Raw genomic sequence first — 22,709 nt, forward strand, 5'->3', positions numbered from 1 at the left:
TCTTTTAAATTCAGCCAAGTCTTGTTTTATTGTTGTGTAATACTTTTGTAACAGTAGTGCCCAGAGGCCCCAATCAGAATCAGGGCACTCTAGTGCTCAGTACTGTACAAACACATGAAGACAGCACTGCACTGAAGATCTTGAAATCTAAGAAAAAAATTGAGGATAGTTCAAACCTCTGACTTTAGGAGTAAGTCACTGAAATTTTGGGATTGCCATTGACACAACTTATGTATTGTTTGTATGCTATAACTTTCTTTTTCCAAGTCAGTTATTTTCATTGTTACCACTATTCAGTTGGCTGCTAATGCAAGTATAAACTTTTTCCATCAGTATTCCAAAGATACTTTTTTTTTTTTAAGCATGTTTTGGGTGCTTTTACTGCAAATCTGAACCCTGTTTTTGCTCCCTTCCCTAACTCCATGCTCCCACATGATTATCATCCATTCCTGGGAATCTCTTCTTCATGTTGGGCACTACTGCCTGTCCATGGACACTGGTCCTACAGACACATTTCAGTTATGGGTCAGCTGTCTACCATCTCTCCACCTTGGCACATAAGGTGTACCGTGTGCTTTCATTACCTAGCCACAGCAAATCTGAGGAGAGAACTTCAAGATCTGCCCTACAGTGCTTTCATAAACTTCATTTTGTTTCTCTCACCCCACAAGACCCATTCAAATAAACCTATCATTAGCAGTGAGATTCTTCGTAATTTCTTATTAAAACAAATTATTCTAATAGTAAAATGTTAGTAATTATGTTTGTTTAGGATAGGATAGGATTATACAACTCCTCTTCTGAGTAGCTGTCAGTAAGCATATAATTAGTTCCCTCTCCCTACAGAGTGCTGTCCCTGGATTACCATGTCTAGATCAGCAACCCAAATGCAAATAATCTGTAACTAATAGAGATAAACCAAGTTCCATCATACTCCAAGGACTTGCTTTTTCTAGCTTTACCTCACCTGGTTGCCAGGATCTAGACTCCCACCTCACACATCTTTTCATACATCTTCCTTATTCAGATCTATATGCTCTCTTCCGAAGGTGACTTCCTGGTCCTTTGAGACTTGACCTGCTGCTGCATGGACAGAACTTCTACTTGTCCCAGTTCCTGCCCTATCGCACAATGTGACCATGGTTCATGTAGCAATTTTTCTCCTTTAGTAACCATTCTGAAAGGGAAACCTTGATTGTCATTAGAGAAGCAGAGCTTATAAAAGGGATCCCCAAGAAGTAGAATGGCTGGGGGACTGATTTTTTTTTCCTGTGAAAAATTTTGATAAAACTTACATTTGTTTTAGTCAAACTTTTTCTGTGGAAATTTTCAAATTTTTATCTAAAAACCTTTTCAATTTTCAGCAACCAAAACTGAAAAAAATGCAATTGGTCAGGTGAAATGTTTTGGTAGAAATAAAGAAAAAGAAAACCTTCAAGACATCCCAAAATTTTGTTTTTCGGTTGCTGAAAACCACAAAAAAAAAAAACAAAAAACAATCCAAAAATGCTGACTGCCAAAACCTAAAAATAGCCATTTTCTGTTAAACTTGAATGGAAAAATTTCTACACACAGGTGTTTTATATTGGTCTGGTACAGTGCTTTGGTGATTCTGCTGAGCTTCCTTCTCTTTAAGGTGATCAGAGACAATTCTTCAAAAATCCCTTTTGTCCTTGCACTTCCAAAGGACAGTATCAGTTCATTAACTGAGACTTAATTGGCACAAAAGTGAGAGAGAGAGAAAAACCCTTCAGGTATCTGTCAGAGGTGGATATGTGCCGGCCAGAACAGGATTATGCCGTGTGTTTTAGTTTTGATTCCCTAAGTGGGATCCAGGGGCAGATTGCTATGTAACATGAAGCCTCCCTGCTCTCTCTCTTCTAATGCTCAGATGGAGGAGAGCAGCTGGACAAGTATATCCTTAAGGTAAAACCCTATTGCCATCTGAGCAAACAATACCTGTTGTGCACTATCTATGCAGAGAATTTCTTCCTCCTGTTCCCAGAAGCTCTCCTCACACAGTTTCAATATCTTTAAAAGTTTTCCTTTCCTATCCCTTCAGGGAAGTCTTTTTACTATGTCACCGTTCCAAATCACCCATTTTAGTTCTAAATTATGCGTTGTGACAGACCCAGACCAGTGGGGTACAGGAGTCTGGTAGAGGGCAAATATACTGGTCACTGGATGAGTAGTTTTCTGTTCCCTGAGTGACCAGAGCAGGGGCTGCACTAGAGTAATCAGGAACCTGCTAGAACCAGTTAAGGCAGGCAGGCTAATTAGGACACCTGGAGCCAATTAAGAAGAAGCTGCTAGAATCAATTAAGGCAGGCTAATCAGGGCACCTGGGTTTTAAAAGGAGCTCACTTCAGTTTGTGGGGCGAGTGTGAGGAGCTGGGATCAAGAGGGGCAAGGAGCTGAGAGTGAGAGGGTGTGCTGCTGGAGGACTGAGGAGCACAAGCGTTATCAGACACCAGGAGGAAGGTCCTGTGGTGAGAATAAGGAAAGTGTTTGGAGGAGGCCATGGGGAAGTAGCCCAGGGAGTTGTAGCTGTCATGCAGCTGTTACAAGAGGCACTATAGACAGCTGCAGTCCACAGGGCCCTGGGCTGGAACCCAGAGTAGAGGGCGGGCCCAGGTTCCCCCCAAACCTCCCAATTGACCTGGACTGTGGGTTCTTCCAGAGGGGAAGGTCTCTGGGCTGTTCTCCAACCCACATGGTGAATCTCTGAGGCAAGAAAATCTGCCAATAAGTGCAGGACCCACCAAGATAGAGGAGGAACTTTGTCGCACTGGTGTCAGGAGTGGGATCTTGGGGTGCACAGCGTGGCAGAAGAAGGAGGGTGATTTAAAAAAAAAGGTTTATTTTTTTTCACCACAATGGATGACGTAGTGTGGGCACTGATACAAGCTACGGCGGCCCAGCAGGAGGCTACCCGTGTCCAGGCAGCCGCCCAACAGGAGGCAGTGCGGCTGCAGCAAGAGACTAATCGCCTGCTGATGGACCAGGCTGCTCAAGACCAAGCTATGCTGCGGGAACTGGTAAACCAGGTAAAGTCCCTTACAGAGCTGAATCGCGGCCATGATGGGACGCGGTTCATACGAGCCAGCCATTGGCTGCAGAAAATGACACCGGAGGATGATGTAGAGGCATACCTTCTGGCCTTTGAGAGGACAGCCCTACGGGAGGCCTGGCCTCGAGATCAGTGGTCTGGCATCCTTGCCCCATTCCTGTGTGGGGAGGCCCAGAAGGCCTACCATGATCTGCCTGAAGAGGCTGCGGCAGACTACATCCAGCTGAAAGCAGAGATCCTGGCCAGATCTGGGGTAACGACAGCAGTGCGGGCCCAGCAGTATCACGGTTGGAGGTACCAAGAAGACAAAATCCCGCGGTCCCAATTGTATGACCTCATCCATCTCGCACGAAAGTGGTTGCAAACAGAGTCCCGGAGTCCGGAAGAGATACTAACGGTTCTGGTCATCGACCGATACATGAGGGGACTACCACCAGACCTTCGTGCCTGGGTAAGCCAGAACGAACCCTCCACCTATGACGAGGTTGTTGCCCTGGTAGAGAGGTGAAGGACAGCGAGGGAGCTGACCCGATGAGTTAAGGAAGAGGCACCCCGGGTTAAACTAGCAGCATCAAGCCCTAAAGTTCGGGTGACTGGGCCATCAGGAGGGCCCAGGTGGAAAAAGAGAGAGGCTGAAGGCCCATCAGAGGCCACAAAGAGTCGGAGCACTGAGGGAGAAGAGGATCGTGATGTTAGACTGCCCAAACCAAGAGACCGGGGAACGCCAAGGGCTCCATACAGATGTTATGCCTGCGGGGAGTGGGGACACATAGCTTCACAGTGTCCCAATGCTGAGGAGCCTATGCAGTGTAACCTGGGGAACTGGGCAGATCCATGCTCCCTAATCCACCTTGTGGGGGGTCTCACTAATCCCACATATGTATACCAGACCAGTGAAACTAAATGGGGTAGGGACCACGGCACTGGTTGATTCGGGGAGTGCTATCACGCTTATCTCAGGGAAGCTCGTGAAGCGTAGTCAGCTGCTGCAGGCTAAACGTACGGGGATAACATGTGTCCATGGGACAGTTAGTTACTACCCCACCATCCCAGTAAAAATCGAGATCCAAGGGAACACTACTGAGGTAGCAGCAGGTGTAGTCCCTAAACTCCCATACCCAGTGCTCATAGGGAGGGACTTCCCAGGGTTTGGAAACTTACTCCCAGTAGGGGGATTGGAGAAAGATGGGGACCCTAACATTGGTGAGGCATCCACAGCAGACTGTCAACCCCCAATCGTCTCTGAAATATCCCCAGATTTGTTCTCCACTCCCAGACAGGATAGAAAGACAAAAAGGGAAAGAAGGGCAGCTAAGGCCTTGGGAACCCAAATACTGACCCAAAGCTAGAGGGTCGCTCTTGTAGGTAGGCGGACCCGCGAAGCTGGAAAGGAGGCCATGCAGGAGGGAGAAGCACCTGCGCCTGACCCCCACCCTAATGCTTCTGAACCAGTAGAGGCAACAGAGACTGGGCCCCTAGATCTTGGGCAGATTAGCCCCAGGAGAGGAAATTTTGGATGGGACCAGGCAGAAGACCCAAGGTATGACAACATTAGGAAGGAGGTGACTGAAATAGATGGGGTCCCCGTGGAAGGGAAAACCTAGGGACCAGGACCCTACTTCATAATGAAGAAGGATCTCTTATACCGGGTTGCACCAGTACAGGGGCAGAAGATCCTAGTACCTCAAAAACACCAGAACGCTGTATTAAGTCTTGCTCATAGTCATCATTTTGGGGGGCATTTGGGGGTAGAGAAGACCCTGGCACGAGTCCTACGATGGTTCTTCTGGCCCGGAGTACATGAAGTGCGGAGGTACTGTGCCTCCTGCCCAGAGTGTCAGCTGCACAGTCCCTGTCCCCACTTGAGGGCACTTTAGTACCCCTTCCCATCATAGAGGTCCCCTTCGAGCGAATAGCCATGGACCTAGTGGGACCCCTGGAGAAGACGGCTCGGGGCCACCAATATATACTTGTTGTTTTGGACTATGCTACTCGCTACCCAGAAGCCGTCCCCCTGCGGAACACAGCCTCTAAAACTATAGCCAAAGAGCTGGTGGGGATCTTTGCCCGAATGGGGCTACCGAAGGAGATATTAACCGACCAAGGAACCCCATTTATGTTGAAGCTAATGAAGGACCTCTGTACGCTGCTCCATATACATACCCTGAGAACTTCAGTCTACCATCCGCAGACTGATGGGTTGGTAGAAAGGTTTAACCAAACCCTCAAGGCTATGATAAGGAAGGTGGTAAGTCGGGACGGGAAGGATTGGGACACCCTACTACCCTACCTTATGTTCGCTATCCGGGAGGTACCTCAGGCCTCAACTGGGCTTTCCCCCTTCGAGTTATACGGGCGTCACCCCCGTGGCATATTAGATATTGCCAAAGAGATCTGGGAAGAGGAACCCAATGAGGGGAGAAATATAATAGAGCATGTAATGCAGATGCGAGACCGGATAGCCCGGGTTACCCCTATTGTAGGGGAACATTTGGAGAAGGCACAGGAGGCCCAGCAACCCATTACAATCGCCAGGCAAAAGTGCGACAGTTCCAACCAGGGGATCGGGTTATGGTGTTGGTACCCACGGCAGAAAGCAAGCTTCTGGCCCTATGGCAGGGGCCCTATGAGGTGGTTGAACCCGTGGGGGAAGTAACCTACAAGGTGCGGCAGCCAGGACGCAGAAAACAAGAACAGATTTATCATGTTAACCTTCTGAAATCCTGGCATGCACAAGAGGCATGCACAACGGTCCAAAAAGACCTAACCCAGGAAAACAAGCCTTCCAAACAGGTGAGAGTGTCTCCCAATTTAACACCAGACCAGAAGAATGAGGTGTCTGAGATGATCTTCCGGAACCAAGATGTGTTCTCGACAAAACCGGGTCAAACAACCAAGACATATCACCACATCGTCACGAACCCTGGGGCCAGAGTAACAATGAGGCGCTATCGGGTGCCAGCAGCAAAAAGGGAGGAAATAAAAGCAGAAGTAAAAAAAATGCTGGAGTTGGGTATCATCGAAGAATCCCACAGTCAGTGGTCCAGCCCAATCGTGCTGGTGCCCAAACCTGATGGCACCACAAGATTTTGCAACGACTTCCAGCGACTAAACGAAGTATCCCAGTTCGACGTGTACCCCATATCTCGCATAGATGAGATAGTGGACCGTCTGGGTAATGCCCGGTACTTGACTACCCTAGACTTGACAAAGGGGTACTGGCAGATTCCGCTTGCAGAAGACGCAAAGGAAAAGACTGCGTTCTCTACACCAGAGGGTCTTTTTCAATATACTGTCCTCCCTTTTGGACTACATGGGGCCCCAGCTACCTTCCAGCGCCTCATGGACAAGCTATTACGCCCGCATAACAGTTATGCTGCTGCCTACTTGGATGATGTGGTCATTCATACCCCAGACTGGGAAACCCACCTGGAGAAGGTGGAGGCAGTCCTCGATACCTTCAGGCGAGCTGGCCTTACAGCAAACCCTGCCAAGTGTGCTGTAGGGTTTACAGAGGCCAAGTATCTTGGCTACATTGTGGGAAAAGGTTTGGTAAAACCCCAAGTGAACAAGTTAGAGGCCATCCAAAATTGGCCCTGACCAAGTCGCAAGAAACAAGTCCGGGCGTTCCTAGGTGTGGTGGGGTATTACCGATGATTTATCCCCCACTTTGCCACAAGGGCAAGCCCCCTGACAGACCTAGTGAAAGCCCGTGGACCTGATCTGGTGAGATGGTCTGACACAGCAGAGGAAGTATTCACAGACCTATGGACTGCCCTCTGCAGTAACCCCGTACTGATAGCCCCTGATTTCACCAAGGAGTTTATCCTGCAGACGGATGCATCGGAAGTAGGGTTGGGGGCCGTTCTATCACAGATGGTCGGGGAGGAGGAACACCCAATTCTATACCTCAGTTGGAAACTCCTTCCAAGGGAACAAAAATATGCAGTGGTGGAGAGAGAATGCCTCGCTGTAAAATGGGCCATGGAAACATTGCGCTACTACCTGCTTGGGCGCAGATTTGTCCTCGTGACCGACCATGCCCCTCTTCAATGGATGCAGCGGAACAAGGAGAACACAAGGGTGACCAGATGGTTCTTATCCCTCCAACCTTTCCAGTTCCGTGTGCAACACAGAGCAGGGAGCCGTCATGGCAACGCCGATGGGTTGTCACGTGTGCACTGTCTGGCGTCCCAAGCTGCCCAACCCCTTGGCATTGAGTAGGGGGGAGGGATATGTGACAGACCCAGACCAGTAGGGTACAGGAGTCTGGTAGAGGGCAAATATACTGCTCACTGGATGAGTAGTTTTCTGTTCCCTGAGTGACCGGAGCAGGGGCTGCACTAGAGTAATCAGGAACCTGCTAGAACCAGTTAAGGCAGGCAGGCTAATTAGGACACCTGGAGCCAATTAAGAAGAAGCTGCTAGAATCAATTAAGGCAGGCTAATCAGGGCACCTGGGTTTTAAAAGGAGCTCACTTCAGTTTGTGGGGCGAGTGTGGGGAGCTGGGAGCAAGAGGGGCAAGGAGCTGAGAGTGAGAGGGTGTGCTGCTGGAGGACTGAGGAGCACAAGCGTTATCAGACACCGGGAGGAAGGTCCTGTGGTGAGAATAAGGAAGGTGTTTGGAGGAGGCCATGGGGAAGTAGCCCAGGGAGTTGTAGCTGTCATGCAGCTGTTACAGGAGGCACTATAGACAGCTGCAGTCCACAGGGCCCTGGGCTGGAACCCGGAGTAGAGGGCGGGCCCGGGTTCCCCCCAAACCTCCCAATTGACCTGGACTGTGGGTTCTTCCAGAGGGGAAGGTCTCTGGGCTGTTCCCCAACCCACATGGTGAATCTCTGAGGCAAGAAAATCTGCCAATAAGCGCAGGACCCACCAAGATAGAGGAGGAACTTTGTCACAGTGTTAACAGCTTTTAAGCCAAGATTTTCAAAACTATTGATTCTAACTACTACCCAATTTGACACCTTAATAGAGGCCTGATTTCCAAAGGGTGGGTGCTCTGCACTTTCTGAAAAATCAGCCCACCCCATATTACTGGGGGGATACATTATTGGCCTGTCTCTTATCTGTCAGTCAGTCATACTCATTGCTCATTAGGTTATGTGAAGTAGTTTTGACAGCAAATTCTTCCATGTCACAAGTTCTTTGAAAGATCCAGGCATCTCATTTGTTATTGTTTTTTATCTTGGACATTTAATTAATTAGTTTGTGTATCAGGCACACATCTGCCTTCCATGTTTGGTTGCTTGTGAGTGGAGTTTGCACACTTAGGCCTTGTCTACACTACAGAGTTTGTTGACGCAAGTTATGCTGACATACAGCCACCACTGTAATTACTCCGCTGTTGCGTGTCCCCATTATTCTCCTTGTGTCGGTGGAGCACATCCACAATAGCAGCTCTTGCATCGACAGAGAGCAGTGCACAGTGGGTAGCTATCCTACTGTGCAACTGGCCATAGGGTGCTTTGAGAAGGGTTTGCAATGCCTCATGAGGGCAGGTACAGCATCACATGATGGTTTCTCAATTCCATTCCATGGGCATCCTACTAGATTTCAACTGCCATGGTAACCTGCAATCCAGCCATCTGTCAGAAAGCTTGGATCCTGCACTGCTCTTCAGTATTGTGCTGTGCGTTATGAACACAAGACTATAAGAGTAGCCCAAGTGGGGCTACGTGGCTGGGTGATGCCTTGAAGGAGCATAGGAACACTGCACCACAGTAATGTGTGTTGCTGTAGTGTGCTGAGCCTGGCATTGTATGTGCCATGCTATGAACCTTGCAATGATTGATGTGTGTGCCAGAAAAGTGAAGTGCTTTACAATGTGTTAAAAGTATCACTCGCGATAACATTATCAGACTTTGCTGAACACTAACACAAGAAGTCCACACAAGTGTGTGTGTGTGTGTGTGAGGGAGAGAGCGCCAGCTTGTGTTTTGGGAGAGTAGGTATGTGAGAGACTGTGTGGGGGTTGGGGGAGAGAGTGCATCAGCATGCGGTCTTTAAGTTCAGACAGCAGCCAGAAACAACCAATCCTGAAGCAGAAGCTGTTGTACAAACAGCTGGTGTCCACCCCTGTTCCCCCAGCTCAGCAGAGACCAGTACATGGGCAGGGAAAAGCCTGGATGACATCAGCCCCTGGCTCAGCATGAGTCTCCCCTTTCCCCCTAGTAGCAGCCCGCACTGCCTGCCACTGCAGACCTAGTGCTGGGGAGAGCAAGATTCCCTCCCAAGTTCTCCCACAGCCTCCTCTCCCCACAGACCAAGAAGATCTACCCCCTCCCTTGTAGTCCAAGCAGAAGTGCGTTTGCTGCCAGGAACCGGCTTGCTCAGCTCAGGGGAGGGGCGCATGCTTCTGTGGCTGGATGCAGGGCAGCAGAGTTCAAAATAGCGAGCAGAGCAGTCATGGTGGGCAACGTGAGATACCTCCTCAAGGCCAGTTACAGCGACGTAACAAACAGCATCTACACTGACACTTTTGTCGATCTAACTTTGCCACAAGCAGCTCTACGCCTCTCGTCAAGGTGGTTTTCTTTTGTCAGCCAAGCAGGCGAGTTTTGTCAGTGGGAGGAGCATTGTAGTGTGTACACCTTCACTGCTTTGCCCACAAAAGCTGCCTTTTGCCAACAAAACTGTAGTGTAGACAAGGCCTTAGAGCAGGTCCCTCCAACTGCTTTTAATACAGACATCAAGTGCTTCCTTATATTTCTGCAGCTTGGAGTCTTTAGAATCTGGTGGGAGAGGTTTCTGGGCCTCTCAGTCATTTAAGAGCAAATTCTTAAAGTTGTTCAGGCACCTCAAAATGCAGGGAGGCCCCTGGTGGGATTTAAAAAAAAATGTTCAATTGGATTAGGCACCCTGGATTCTAGTGGGATTTTCAGACGCACCTGTGTGCATCTTTAAGCACCACAATACCTTTAAATATCTGGCTCCTATTCACTTCTAAACAGTGCTGCATTATCTCATTTATCCTACCCCCTTTCCCATTTCTACTAAGTAACACCAAACTCAGAGAAACTGCTGAAAATACTATGCCAGTGTGGCTCTACAGTTTATTGAAAGAAAAGGGGGAAAATAACAAGGTTATTGTGTAATTATATATTACGTCAGATTATTTCCTTTTAGAGAAAGATATGATAAATTACTCTAGTTCGTACACTATGTTGTTACAGCGATGCTACTGCCATCCAGTGCACTCTCACTCTTGTGTTAACGAAGAATTTGAATCTGGAGGGCCAGATCCTGCAGTCTTTACACTATTGACAAAGGAATGAGAGATTTGCCCCAACCTTTAAGATAAGAAAACTTACTTTTTAATTGTTTTTTTTCCACTTAAGATATTAAATACAAGACCATTCTCAGAATAGCGACAGTGTGTCTGTGATTATGTACAACTGTCATTAAATGAAGCATTTCTCATTAAGTGTTCGTGCTAAGAAAGAAAGATGGACATGAGAGTTTTAGCACAGTTTTTTCCTTTTTATTATCATCCTTATACAGGTCTTGGAAGAACGCTGTACAACTAACTCCCAGTTTAAGCATTAAGTACTCTTTAGTTAATATTCAATTAATTGAGGGCATGAGGCTGAAATCTTCCACTCCTGTTCTGCACAGTTACTATACAATATAAAGTGATAGTAGTGTAAGCTCCCTCTTCCTGATCTTCCAATGTGCCTCAGTCATGACGTGAGTGTCTCCTCAGCCATTCCCCAGTTAATTCCTGGTCACTCTAAAATAGCCAAACTGGCCAGTAGTAATATGGACATGACCGCTACCACATTTCACAGAGGCAACTGACAAGAATCAGATGGTAGTAACTCTGTCACTATCAATTGAATCAGATTAAAATCAGTGACCATAGGAAGGAAAAAGCTATTAAGTCATCCTGTCTCCCTCCTTTGGGTTTTTAGATTTGAGAAAGGTTCATTGTCCTAGAGTGACACCGCTGAGGTACAAGGTTAGAAAATTGAGTTAAGTAAAGTCCCACAGCCAGAAACATTCTTCCACTTGTTATGAGACCAGCCTTAGTTTCAACAGAGTCATTTTGATTAACAAAATGAGAGACAACTGTCAAGCAACTGAGCTCTATCTAGCCTTTACCCAACCATTATATATCTTCTTTAGGAAAACTGTCTGGAAATAAAGCTTTTTCCAATTTACCATGAAACAAAAATGAATAGAACAGAGTAAACTGACAGACTATCACAAGATATGAATGGTGCATATGGCAAGGAGATAACATTCTATCACAAGCCCTTAAAAAGGGTGCAAGAATTTTATTTAATCAAACTTCATATTTAGCAACAAATGAAATGGTTTTCCACAAGAAGTCTCATGCTGCCATATGCAAATCCTTGTCACTTAAATACATCCTGCTTGGGCACTTTTAAATTTTTCCAGCGCCGCAAAACCACTTTGTATTTTTCACTTTCAGTCTTTTCTGATGCTTTTTTTAAGACAACTCGCATAACTACAGCAGTTTCTGTTTTTTTATCCTCCCCTACTATGAGATCCAGTGTGTCACCAACTTTCACCTGAAAATAGAGGCAGAGAGAGATAATTAACATTCTTTTGAGGAAAATAACCCTTAAGTTTATGTGTAATTTAATTGTCCTCCTCTTTCTACACCGATTATTCTTATCTTCTAGGGAAGTTGTTAGAATGGCTGTATAAGCAGTATAGCAGCATGTTCCTCTAATGCAGGCCTGCAAGTGAGTGATGAGGAGTGAATCCCTGTGAACCTCTCCATCCTGGCTGTGTTATTTCCATCTAATTGTTTTTGTTTTTTAATTTTTATGTATTGTAAATGCAACTGAAGGCTAGTCCAACTTCTTATTACCACCTTCAAAATTCAGTCCCTAATTCCATCTCTTCTCCCACGTAGGCCTTTGTAGTCCCCAATTCTGTAAGCCTCCTTGCTCTCTTTATGTCCTCATTCCACTTTTACCCTATACTTGGATCAACCCTCAAGCTTCTATTTATATGCAACTTCTCTCTCAGCCCACTCTCCCTCCTTCAAAATCCACTACTTTCAGTTAGCCTTCCAAAGCTACACCCCCCCCTCCAATCTTCTGTGCCTACTCCCACACCCCAAAAAATATACAGCAGCTAGTGTGAATGTTGCATAACATGATCTCGTGACTTCAAACAATGTAACCATAATCTTTCCTTATACCAGCCCGTGACTGCTGTTGCTTCTCCACTTCTCTGTCATGTCTAACCAACACGATAGGCTTCTAGGAGCAAAGATTTGTCTTATTTGAGTAAAGCACTATAGGTATGCTTACGGTTCAGTAAATAACCAAGAAGCAGTACCATTGCCATATTAAAGAGAAACAGAGCCCCAACAGTTCTTTGCATTTTTTTATATGCCAGCCTCTAGTAGGCTACCACTACGGGACAACTCCCATCATGCAAATGAAAACCTAGATTTTGTTTTTAATGTAGTGAATTTGGGGAGGATTACACATGTATGAGAAAAGTCTTAATACTCAAACACTTTGTATAACTTGTACAAAATGATAATGTGAAATTAAGTTAAGCCTAAGAATACCACTATTAGGGGTATATTGTTTCTCCATTTTACAGATGGAAAAAAATGAGCCAGAGAGGTAAGCAGAATCATAAAGAACTACCTTAACTTCAACCAGTGAGCTTATGGGTCTGGTAATAAGCCGCCCCAGAATCAATGTTAGCAGACATGATCTTATATTCTAGGTAACTTAATAATGAAGTATTAATCCAAATTCCTATTTGACTTCAAGCAGAAGAACTGGTAAACCTTAACAAAGACAAGTGTTACTGGAAGATGACTTCTTCACATTACACTTGGTGGTTCCAGCATTTTTTACATCCAACACTTTACAGTGTATGATAACTACCTTGACTTGTTGGGAAGTACATTAACTAAACGTAGTACATTTTGTGTTGGAACCATAGATCTTTATTTTTCAACTCTTGTATTACTGGAAACGGAACGGTTACCAGGTTGTTCAGCTGGAGTCAGACATCCCCTTCCAACTAAAAGCAAGTCTAAATTTTTCAGAGACCTAAAACTTGTGAGAACCAGAGGGGAGAAAGTTTACAGTTTTAGAAGCCCCTACCTGCTTATAGGCTGCTACGCATGCAAGGACAAATTTGGAACTCTTCACTCAGGCAAGCTTCCCATTGACTTCTATAGAGAGCTTGCCCAAGGAAGAGACTGTAAGGTTTGGTCCTTGGCATGTGGTTTCTAATCTGATATTAAAGATTAGATAGTTTATTATTCTAATGTCACTTGAATAACCAAATATAAAAACTTAATTTGAGGAAAACTACAAAATGACTGATTAAGTATTAATTTATTAAAAATGTAAATGGAGATATCCTATTTCCTAGAACTGGAAGGGACCTTGAAAGGTCATTGAGTCCAGCCCCCTGCCTTCACTAGCAGGACCAAGTACTGATTTTGCCCCAGATCCATAAGTGGCCCCCTCAAGGATTGAACTCACAACCCTGGGTTTAGCAGGCCAATGCTCAAACCACTGAGCTATCCCTCCCCCCAGTAAGAACTGAATGTTAATAGAAAAAACCCTAGCAGTCCAACAGACAGCAGGCACTTCAGAAAGGTAATTTTGTCTAATGTAACTAAAGTATATATGCAAAGCACCATAGGCTTGCATTGAAGTACATGATATTATACCTGCTTCATTCTTAGTTATACATGTCTGTTCTATAGACAGTTTTTTAAAAAATATTTTTGCATGCAAAAATCTCTGCCGAAGGACTCTGGATACGAATTGCATATTGGCATTTTTGCTTTGCAAGATGACTGATTTCAAGCAGAGTCTGTGTACTCAGATTAGAACACCAAACTCTTGATAATAGTCACAAACAAAAAATGTAGTTTAATATTAAAGTTGCTCTCATCAGTAAAATTAAACCATGAAAAAAGGAAATAAAAAGTTAGGGATTAACAGGTTGCAAAGTCAAGCACTCTCGAGTCAGGAAATGCCAGAATGAACGTTGTCCATGCAACTTTAATTAGGCTCCCTTGTGTGTATGCATGATAATATAGGATTTAATTACATGCAGAAGTGACTACCTGTGAAAACTTTGATGTAAATGATTTGCCCAGTGTCACATAAGAACTTGGTCACAGAGGCAGGGACTAAGGCCAGTCTACCCCTAAAATTTACGTCAACCTAACTACATCACTCAAGTCTGTGAAAAATGTTACATCTGCATGGCAGGTAGGTTGAACTAACCACCACTGTAGAATCAGCTAAATTCATGAAAGAATTCTTCCATTGACCTAGCTACCGCTTCTCAGAGAAGTGGATTACCTACATCAACAGAAGGAAAACCTCCTTCCTCAATACAGGAAGTATATGCTACAGCTGCATCACTAGAGCTATGCTATTGTAGCCACTATAGTGTGGACATACCCTGAGCCTCAAGGGTGGTAGTCAACTGCCCTAACCACAAGACCATGCTTTCTCTTCCTGCAGTCCCCTGCCTTATTCACTACAACCTTCCAACTTCTGCAACAAATGAGACAGGGCTCCTACAGTCAGAAGACTCCTTCACTGCACAAACCCAATTCATCCCCAGAGCAAACCAGGCATGCTTATAAAAAACGGTGAGACACCAAAGTACAGACCCTGTACAACAGAAAACTCTGACACAACCTTAACTATAGTCTTTGTACTGCAAGATCATAATATCAAGTCCGCAGAAACTACAAATGAAGTGTTGCAAGCGAGAAAAAAGTTGTGATGTTTCTGTTGATGACTTATAGAGACAAAAAGTATCAAAAAAGCAAGACACAGGCTATAGGAGATACGAGGGTTTGCCATAAAGATGCCATCTTTATAACGCTATCATTATGTGATGGATACTTTCCAGGTATTCAAAATGCATTAGTCCCTGCACCAAATAGCTCATACTGTAAGGACAGAAAGACAACTAGACAAAGGTTAAGGAAAGGAAAGGGAGCAACCAAAAAAAAAAAAAAAAAAAAAATTCACTACAAGTAGTGAGGCAGAAGTGGATTTTTAAGGACTTCAAAACAGAGAGGGCACAGTTGCCACAAATAAGAACATTCAGAGATTGGAGCATATAAAGAATGATATCCTGAAAGAGAATTTGAACAGGAACAATTCCTTTAACTGATGACTGGTGCTTCCTGATAAGAAAGCAGATAGGAGTTATTTAATACTGGGGAAAAGTGTCAGTGAAGCTCTTAAGAAGGGATGTAGTATGAGTAGGAAGTAATGATAAATGTATGGATTTCTCCTACTTACTTTCCTGTAACAATATTTTTTTAAATAATCTTTTTCTATAAGTAGCTACACTAACCCATGCAACCTTAATAGTGGATAGGCTGCAGGGATTAAAAAAACAAAACAAAACACAAAGTAAACATTTGTGGGGGTTAATTAAAAATCAATAAGCCTGGTAAATGCAGCTACAAGTGCCCTCCTCCCCCATATCTCTGGCAAAGTCTTCTGGGGGTGCAATTCCTCTAAAGGCAGAAAATTCCTTTCAGGAAGGGGAAAAGAATCAACTGTACTCCTCAGCTTACAGAACTACTTCTACTACCTCTATCAAGATGGAGTAGACATACAGTAACTTGTTTTGATTCATCCATCCCCCAGTTAAACTAGATATACTAAGGCCTGGTCTACACTAACCCCCCAAGTCGAACTAAGGTACGCAACTTCAGCTACGTGAATAACGTAGCTGAAGTCGACATACCTTAGTTCGAACTTACCGCGGTTCAGACGCGGTCCACACGCGGCAGGCAGGTTCCCCTTCGACTCCGCGATACTCCTCTCGCCGAGCTGGAGTACCGCAGTCGACGGCGAGCACTTCCTGGTTCGACTTATCGCGTCCAGACCAGACGCGATAAGTCGAACCCAGAACTTCGATCCCCAGCCGCCGAACTAGCGGCTGGGTGTAGACCAGCCCTTAGAAACTTCATGAAACCTGGATATTTTGTCTCCTTTCATAAATCCCCATTTTTTACATAATGTTTTATTTTAACCACAGGTATAGCAGCTCACATGTTACATGCAGGATAACTCATTGTTTTATAGCCTCTTACAATGCCTGCATGAGTACTATCAGAGTAGGAGGGAAGAGAAAATGTCAGCCTTAGTTATGATCTTGTATTATATTAATTTTTTTTAAAGCCTTACAGTTCTGCTTTTCTTCCACAATTTTTCTCCATTCAGCCGGAGTTCACCATTATAGAATGCATCTTCCACTTTGCTAAAATAAACAAAATAAAAAGTTTGCTTTATAGGTCTGCATTTACAGTGCACAGTAAACAAGTGCAATTGTTTCCTAACAGGCAAAAACGCAGTTCACCTGCAAAGTGTAGTCCAGAAAGAGAATTTGTGCATAAAAGCATACATATATTTCTGTGAGGGTTATTTAAAGATTGATTTAGGCTGGAAATCAAGTATATATTTCATAAATGCTGAATAAAAAAATAATTCATAACTGTTCTGTACCACAGGTACAAGGGCAGTTTAAGAGTGTTTATAACAGATGATACCCCTTTTTGTATGCCACCAGTCCTTTTAAACTTAAGAATGTTGTCTTCGGATATCAGCTTCAAGTCATACTAATGTATTGTAACTAACAGGCTTCTTAAATACTCTGTAGGTTGCATAGGTTATACATTGGGATGGACTTGTTAATAGGGTTTATGTATATCTGATGGAGATAGGTGTGGAGGTAGGTGTGGCAGGTTTATATTTACTGTAGAACTGGGTTAGACTCTTCCTTCTAGTCAATCTAGGGTATTTTTTTAAATCCTTCCACCGACTAGCAGAAGCTTTTCTATTCTTAAGCTCTTTCTTTTTAAGTCAACAATTAAAAGCATAAATGCTAGAGATTGATTAAAATTTATCACTGTCTCTTTAAGTAGTCTTAGTATTGAAGATAGTGATAAGTAGCAGAATTCTGGAAAAGAACAGATTCCAAGAGATAAAGTAACACTATACCTCCAAAGACAAATATGGACTTCTGATTAAGTTAAAAAAAATTCTTCTTCACTAAGTTACTGCAGCAAGAAAAAGGACATCAAAACAACATTTAACTATTTACTATATGACAATTTCTTTATCGGTAAGCTATATACATCTTTGATACTTACTTTCTTGCAATATCTAGACCAGATTTTATTATTAGATCATAACGAAAAGACTGGACTACTTTGTCAAGATCCTTGTAATCTTTCACTATATTGGGGTCATTTTCAAATTCATCTTCTGAATCACTTCTCTTTTCTTCATCCTCCTCCTCCTCCTCCTCCTCTTCTTGCAGGGTTTGTTTTTTCTTGCTAGAACTTTTGTCACTTTTAAGTCGTACACAAGGCACTGAAATACATTGTGAAGGCGGTCTTAAAAATACATCATGTTTCACAGGAGAAATGCTGAAGTGTTTTCTGTAGTTTATTATACTGGATTGGTGGCTAGAGTATATACATCTCCTCCAGGACACGCAGAGTTTATTAGAGGGGAATTTCTCCCAGACTCCAAGCCAGACATTTAGTTTTCTAAAGGCGGTGACGGGCAGTCTGAAACCAGTCATAGCATACCCTGAAATAAAGAGACAGATTCAAATTTGTTTGGTACTCTTTGCATTTTTTTCAGTATTGAAGAAATTGGTCAGCAAACAGCATATTTATAGTAGTGACTACTAAAATCAGCACCTTTTTTCCTTTTTGTGATAATGATATAGTTCCTTTTGAAACCATAAGGATTTTTGTATCTTTTCTGTGAAATGTTCTTTCTTCTCATATAGCAGGGTAGGTAAGTTGCCTATTCATAATCTGCATTTTTCATATATGTAACTCTTTTTTTACAATTTGTTAAACTACTAACTTGCTTATGGTTTCTTCCTTCCATTAGTCAAATACAATATTTTTAAGGTCATAGTTAACTTCCAGCCCATGCTATTTACCAAGAGCAGAGAGATGCCAGTGGCTACGTTTATTAGGGATAGTTCTTGACAGAAGTGACTTGCCCAATACCAGAGATAGAAGTAAAACCAGGAATAAAAGTCAGGAGTTCCTGAATTCACCTTGTGCTCGGACTGCTGAGCCAGTGATGAGAAAATGCTGCTTCTCCTAACCAGACCTTAATATCACTGAAGCATTTTCAAGAGAAATGCTCTTTCCTGCTGCAAGACATTTATCCATCCTTCACTAGAAGAGCAGTCACTAGCAAGAACAATCCCTTTTGCAGAAGATTCCCTGAAAATCATTCCAAGAATATAGTTTCCAAACAGGAGGAAAAAATAGTAGTTACCTTTTGATAGTCTTAGGGGAAAATGGATTTATGATCTTAAGTAAGGATGAAAAACAGTGTTATAACTCTACATTTCCACATGTTTGCATTAATCTTTTAGACTGAAATTTCCATGTTTTGTTCTCTATCCCAAAATGAATTTTTGGAAAGTTTGAACAAAAATTATTTTACATGTTTCAGGGTTGTCAGTGAGTGAAGGGGAAAAACCCCACTTTCAATGTCTTTGTAAATTTGTTTTTGTAAATGCAGACACAGAACGACAGCAACAGCTGAAGTATGAAATTTGGCATAGCCATAGTCCTCGTTAGGACTAATAATTTACGGCATAGTGTGAGCTGAGGGGTGAAAACATTGTTTACTATAGCACCTGAGGGCCCTAATTCATGAACCCAGACCCCATTCTATGAGGTGCCACAAGCCTTTGCTTGCCTTGGGAACAACTTTCTACAATGGTTATGAGGTACTGAAAAAAATCCCTAACATGTTTAACAGCCTCTGATATTTTAATAGAACCCAATGAAGCCCTGCCCACTCTGTCACAGGACCACTGCTAGGGCCATTTATATGAAAGAGAGTGAACCCTCACATTTATGAGACTGACCCTCTTTCACATACATGGCCCTAGCAGTGGTCCTGTAACAGAGTGGGCAGGGCTTCATTAGGTTCTATTAAAATATCAGAGGCTGTTAAACATGTTAGGGATTTTTTTCAGTACATCATAACCATTGTAGAAAGTTGTTCCCAAGCAAAGGCACCCTCATATTTTTGTAACTGTGAGTTTGTTAAACATCTGAGTTGTGACACCATGTACTTGCCATATGTTCTTCCACATGGGGGGGGGGGCAGAGGGGTGAAGCCCCCAAATGTATGCAACCATTCCAAAATCCCAGTCAGGATCAAGGTAGTGAGTGAGTGAGATTCTGATCCTAGACTGCAACTGCTAAGGGGCCATGTTTGGAGATGGGGAAGAGATTCCTTTCTTGTCTTGAAGCAGACAGACGCACTCGCTCTATCATGTAGGGTAACCAGACAGCACGTGTGAAAAATCGGGACAGAGGGCGGGGGGTAATAGGAGCCTATATAAGACCCCAAAATCGGGACTGTCCCTATAAAATCAGGACATCTAGTCACCCTACTATCATGCTCCAGGGTCTGATTTCAATCCCCACCAACAACTGGTCAGGATTAACCTTCTGGAACACACTTACCCTCTGCAACCATCCCCCTGGCTGCAGTTTGGTTCCCACTGAGCTTTTCTTCTAACCATCCCGCCCATGCACCCAGCCCTTGGGACACCCGGTTCCCTGCCAGGAAAGCGAGGTGCCCAAACCAGACTGTCACCCACCCGCAACTCTTCCCGCGTTTAGCTCCGTGCCCGCAGCGGGACCAGGCCGCGGGGGCCGGGCCTTGCTCGGTTCCAGCAGCAGCGCCGCTTCGGAGCTAGGGAAACGCCCGTGTCTGCCTGGGCAGGGCCGAGCTCCGCGGCCCCGGCCCCGGCCCCACCGACTGTGACCGCGGGGCCACGGGCTCGCTCTGCCGCCGGCCTGAGGGAGCCCAGCCGGGCCCGCCCCGCGGCAGCCGGAGAGCCAAGCTCCGCTCGGGCCGCGCTCCCTGCAGGCCCCGGCAGCTGCGCCGCAGGGCACGTCCCCGGGGAGCCGGGCCCCAGACGGAGCCCGGGAGGGGCCGCTGTTACCTGTGTCCGCCGGACGCTGCGGCCCGGCCCCTTCCCAATCCCGCCGCCGAGGCGCTGCGCGGAGAGCGGGGAGGAGTCGCCGGCCGGGGCCCGGCTGCTGGGGGCTGGCGCCGGGGAACTCGCTGCTCCGTCCAGGCCCAACCTCCTTCAGCGTGTGCGGGGCCGGGCCGCGTCCGCCGGGCTCAGCTCCCAGCAGTCAGTGGGGGCAGGGGGATGCGCCCTGCGGCCCTGCTTAGCTATACGGCCTGGCCCGCGCACCAGCCCGGCGGCTCCCGGGGAGCAGAGACCTGCTGGCTGGCAAGCGGGCATTTGCAAAGGATGGGTTTCTAGGGGCCTGCCCACTCAGTAGGGCAACCAGACAGCAAGTGTGAAAAATTGGGGGGGGAGGGTAATAGGAGCCTATATAAGAAAAAGCCCCAAATATCGGGACTGTCCCTATAAAATCGGGACATCTGGTCACCCTACCGCCCAACTGGATGCACCTTAAAGGGGCCGGGCTTTCCGCGGGGGAGTGTCGCTCAGGTCCCTTTCCCGTGCCTCAGGCTGGGCACCCACAAGTTGAGAGAGCCCGTGGGGAGGGAGAGGACGGGTATTCCCGCCAGCTGCTGGGGCTGCTATTATTCCTAGATGCCCTTTGGTCCCTTTTTCTCCCATGTGTAAAGACAGAGCTGACTAGGCTCAGGGGAGAGGCCTTGTCTCTTCTCAGGGTTCGCTAGAGCGGAAATCACAAACTAGTCTAAGGGCTGAGCCTTGGATGTGGTGTGAAAGCCAACACAGAAAAGGCAACGGTCCTGAGCCTGCCCCTCGACCCAGCAAAATCACTAGAACTGTAATCACTAAGCGCTGGTCTATGCTGCAACTTTGTCGGTATAACTGTGTCACTCAGGGGTGGGGAAAATCCACACCCCTGAGCAATATAGTTATATTGACCTAACCTCTGGTGTAGACAACACTATGTGATGGGAGTGCCTTTCCCGTCAACAGAGCTGTCACCTCAGGGCTGGTCTACACTACTGCTTACGTCAATGTAACTTACATCTCTTAGGGGTGTGAAAAAGACCCCCCCCCAAGTGATGCAAGTTACAGTGACCTAAGTGCTGTCTACACCAGCACTATCAGACACTCTCCCACTGACAAAGCTTCCACCTCTTGCAGAGGCGTAGTAATTATGCCAACTGGAGAGCGCATCTTCACCAGATGCGCTACAGTGGCGCAGCTGCACCAATGTAGCGCCATGGTGTAGACTTGGCCTTAGGGACGAGGTGCACCCATACTGATGGGAGAAGCTCTCCTGTCAGCGTAGGTGGCATCTTCACTAAACACTACAGCGGTGCAGCTGCTCTGGTGCAGCACTGTTGGTGAAGACAAGCCCTAAAATGGGCAGTGGAACCTCAGAACACGGCATTGCAGCTAAAGGCAGCACAGTAGGTGAAGCATATGCGTGGAAGAGTTAGATTTTTATTGGTAAACATCATTTTCACACACACCCTCACAAACTGATGGAAAATATTTTTATTGATAATCAAAAATGTACAGATAGGCAAAGTAACAAAAAAGCAGCTTGAGGACCCTATTAGAGTTTGATTTAAGGATATTTATGTCATATAGTTTGCCATGATGATGTCATTCTGTGTTAACAGTTATAAAGCTTTACCTTTTGAATCTCATCATCTACTGTTATTATATAATTATTGTCTGACTCCCCATTGTCTAAGCCTCCCATAATTTCCTGCAACTGTGAAAAACTATAAACATAAAAATAATCTATAAACATAAAAATAATGTTTAAAATCCACAATTTTGCACAGCTGGGGACATTTAAATTGATAGTATTTCAAAAAATTCTTAAACGTCCATATTTTCTGTCAACATTATTTTTAAAAAATCAAGTTCTTCCAAGCCTAGAGATGCATCAGCATCAAGGTGCCTCCCACCCAGCAAATCCTAGAGCTCTGATTACTAATAGCTGAGCTAGGTGGCCATGGCACTATAGGACCAGACCAGACCAAGGACATACCAGGGCATCAGCAGAGTGGGCAGTGACAAGCAGCAGAAGCAGTAACAGCGGTCTCACTCACCCATTTGAAGTGTACTCCTTGGATTCTGGGACTTCACTGACCTCAGACAACATACCATGAGCGGGATGCAGCAGAGGAAAAGGGAGAGTGGCATGTTAAAGGGAAGTAATTAGACTATCAGGGTTGGAAGGGGCCTCAGAAGATCATCCAACCTCCTGCTCAAAGCAGGACCAATCCCCAGACAGATTTTTGCCTCAGGTTCCTAAGTGGCCCCCTCAAGGATTGAACTCACAACCCTGGGTTTATAGCAGGTCAATGCTCAAACCACTGAGCTATCCCTCTCCCCCTTCATACTGCAAGGTGGGAAACTGAGGCAAATGACTACTGCTCAAGATATTGTGGGACAGGTGTTTTACCTGTCGTTTGAATACTTTTCAATCATTGTTGCTGTATTCCCTTTCCCCTTAATGGAAACTTTGTTGTTGTTGTTATATACAGGCTCTGTGCTTGCAGGTGGAGAAATATTGCCTAGAGGTACACTGGGGAGGTATTTAGTTTTTCCAGATTTCTCCTTGGGGGCTCAAGCCAATTTTGTTTTGGAATTTTAACAGGAGCCCTTAGA

At 45.2% G+C, this 22,709-nt stretch overlaps 1 protein-coding gene across 3 annotated transcripts; it reads right to left on the reverse strand.

Moving 5' to 3' along the window:
- Positions 1-11,333: 11,333 nt before the first annotated feature.
- MTRES1 (mitochondrial transcription rescue factor 1) lies at positions 11,334-22,169 on the reverse strand. 3 transcript variants are annotated; one of them, XM_024202622.1, is made up of 4 exons: positions 22,148-22,169; positions 17,221-17,665; positions 16,256-16,328; positions 11,334-11,608 (listed from the first exon to the last, which is right to left on the reverse strand). In XM_024202622.1, exons 1-4 carry the CDS (start codon positions 22,149-22,151, stop codon positions 11,432-11,434), a joined length of 699 nt encoding a protein of 232 aa, XP_024058390.1. In that variant the 5' UTR covers positions 22,152-22,169; the 3' UTR covers positions 11,334-11,431. The 3 variants fall into 3 exon arrangements, with proteins under 3 accessions (XP_024058390.1, XP_024058392.1, XP_024058391.1); XM_024202624.2 differs by lacking the exon at positions 22,148-22,169 and adding an exon at positions 20,070-20,285; XM_024202623.2 differs by lacking the exon at positions 22,148-22,169 and adding an exon at positions 19,585-19,823.
- Between the last annotated feature and the right edge of the window lie 540 nt (positions 22,170-22,709).

The sequence above is a fragment of the Terrapene carolina genome, unplaced genomic scaffold (genome assembly GCF_002925995.2).
Source record: "Terrapene carolina triunguis isolate 2854851 unplaced genomic scaffold, T_m_triunguis-2.0 Scaffold42, whole genome shotgun sequence".
NCBI lineage: Eukaryota > Metazoa > Chordata > Testudines > Emydidae > Terrapene > Terrapene triunguis.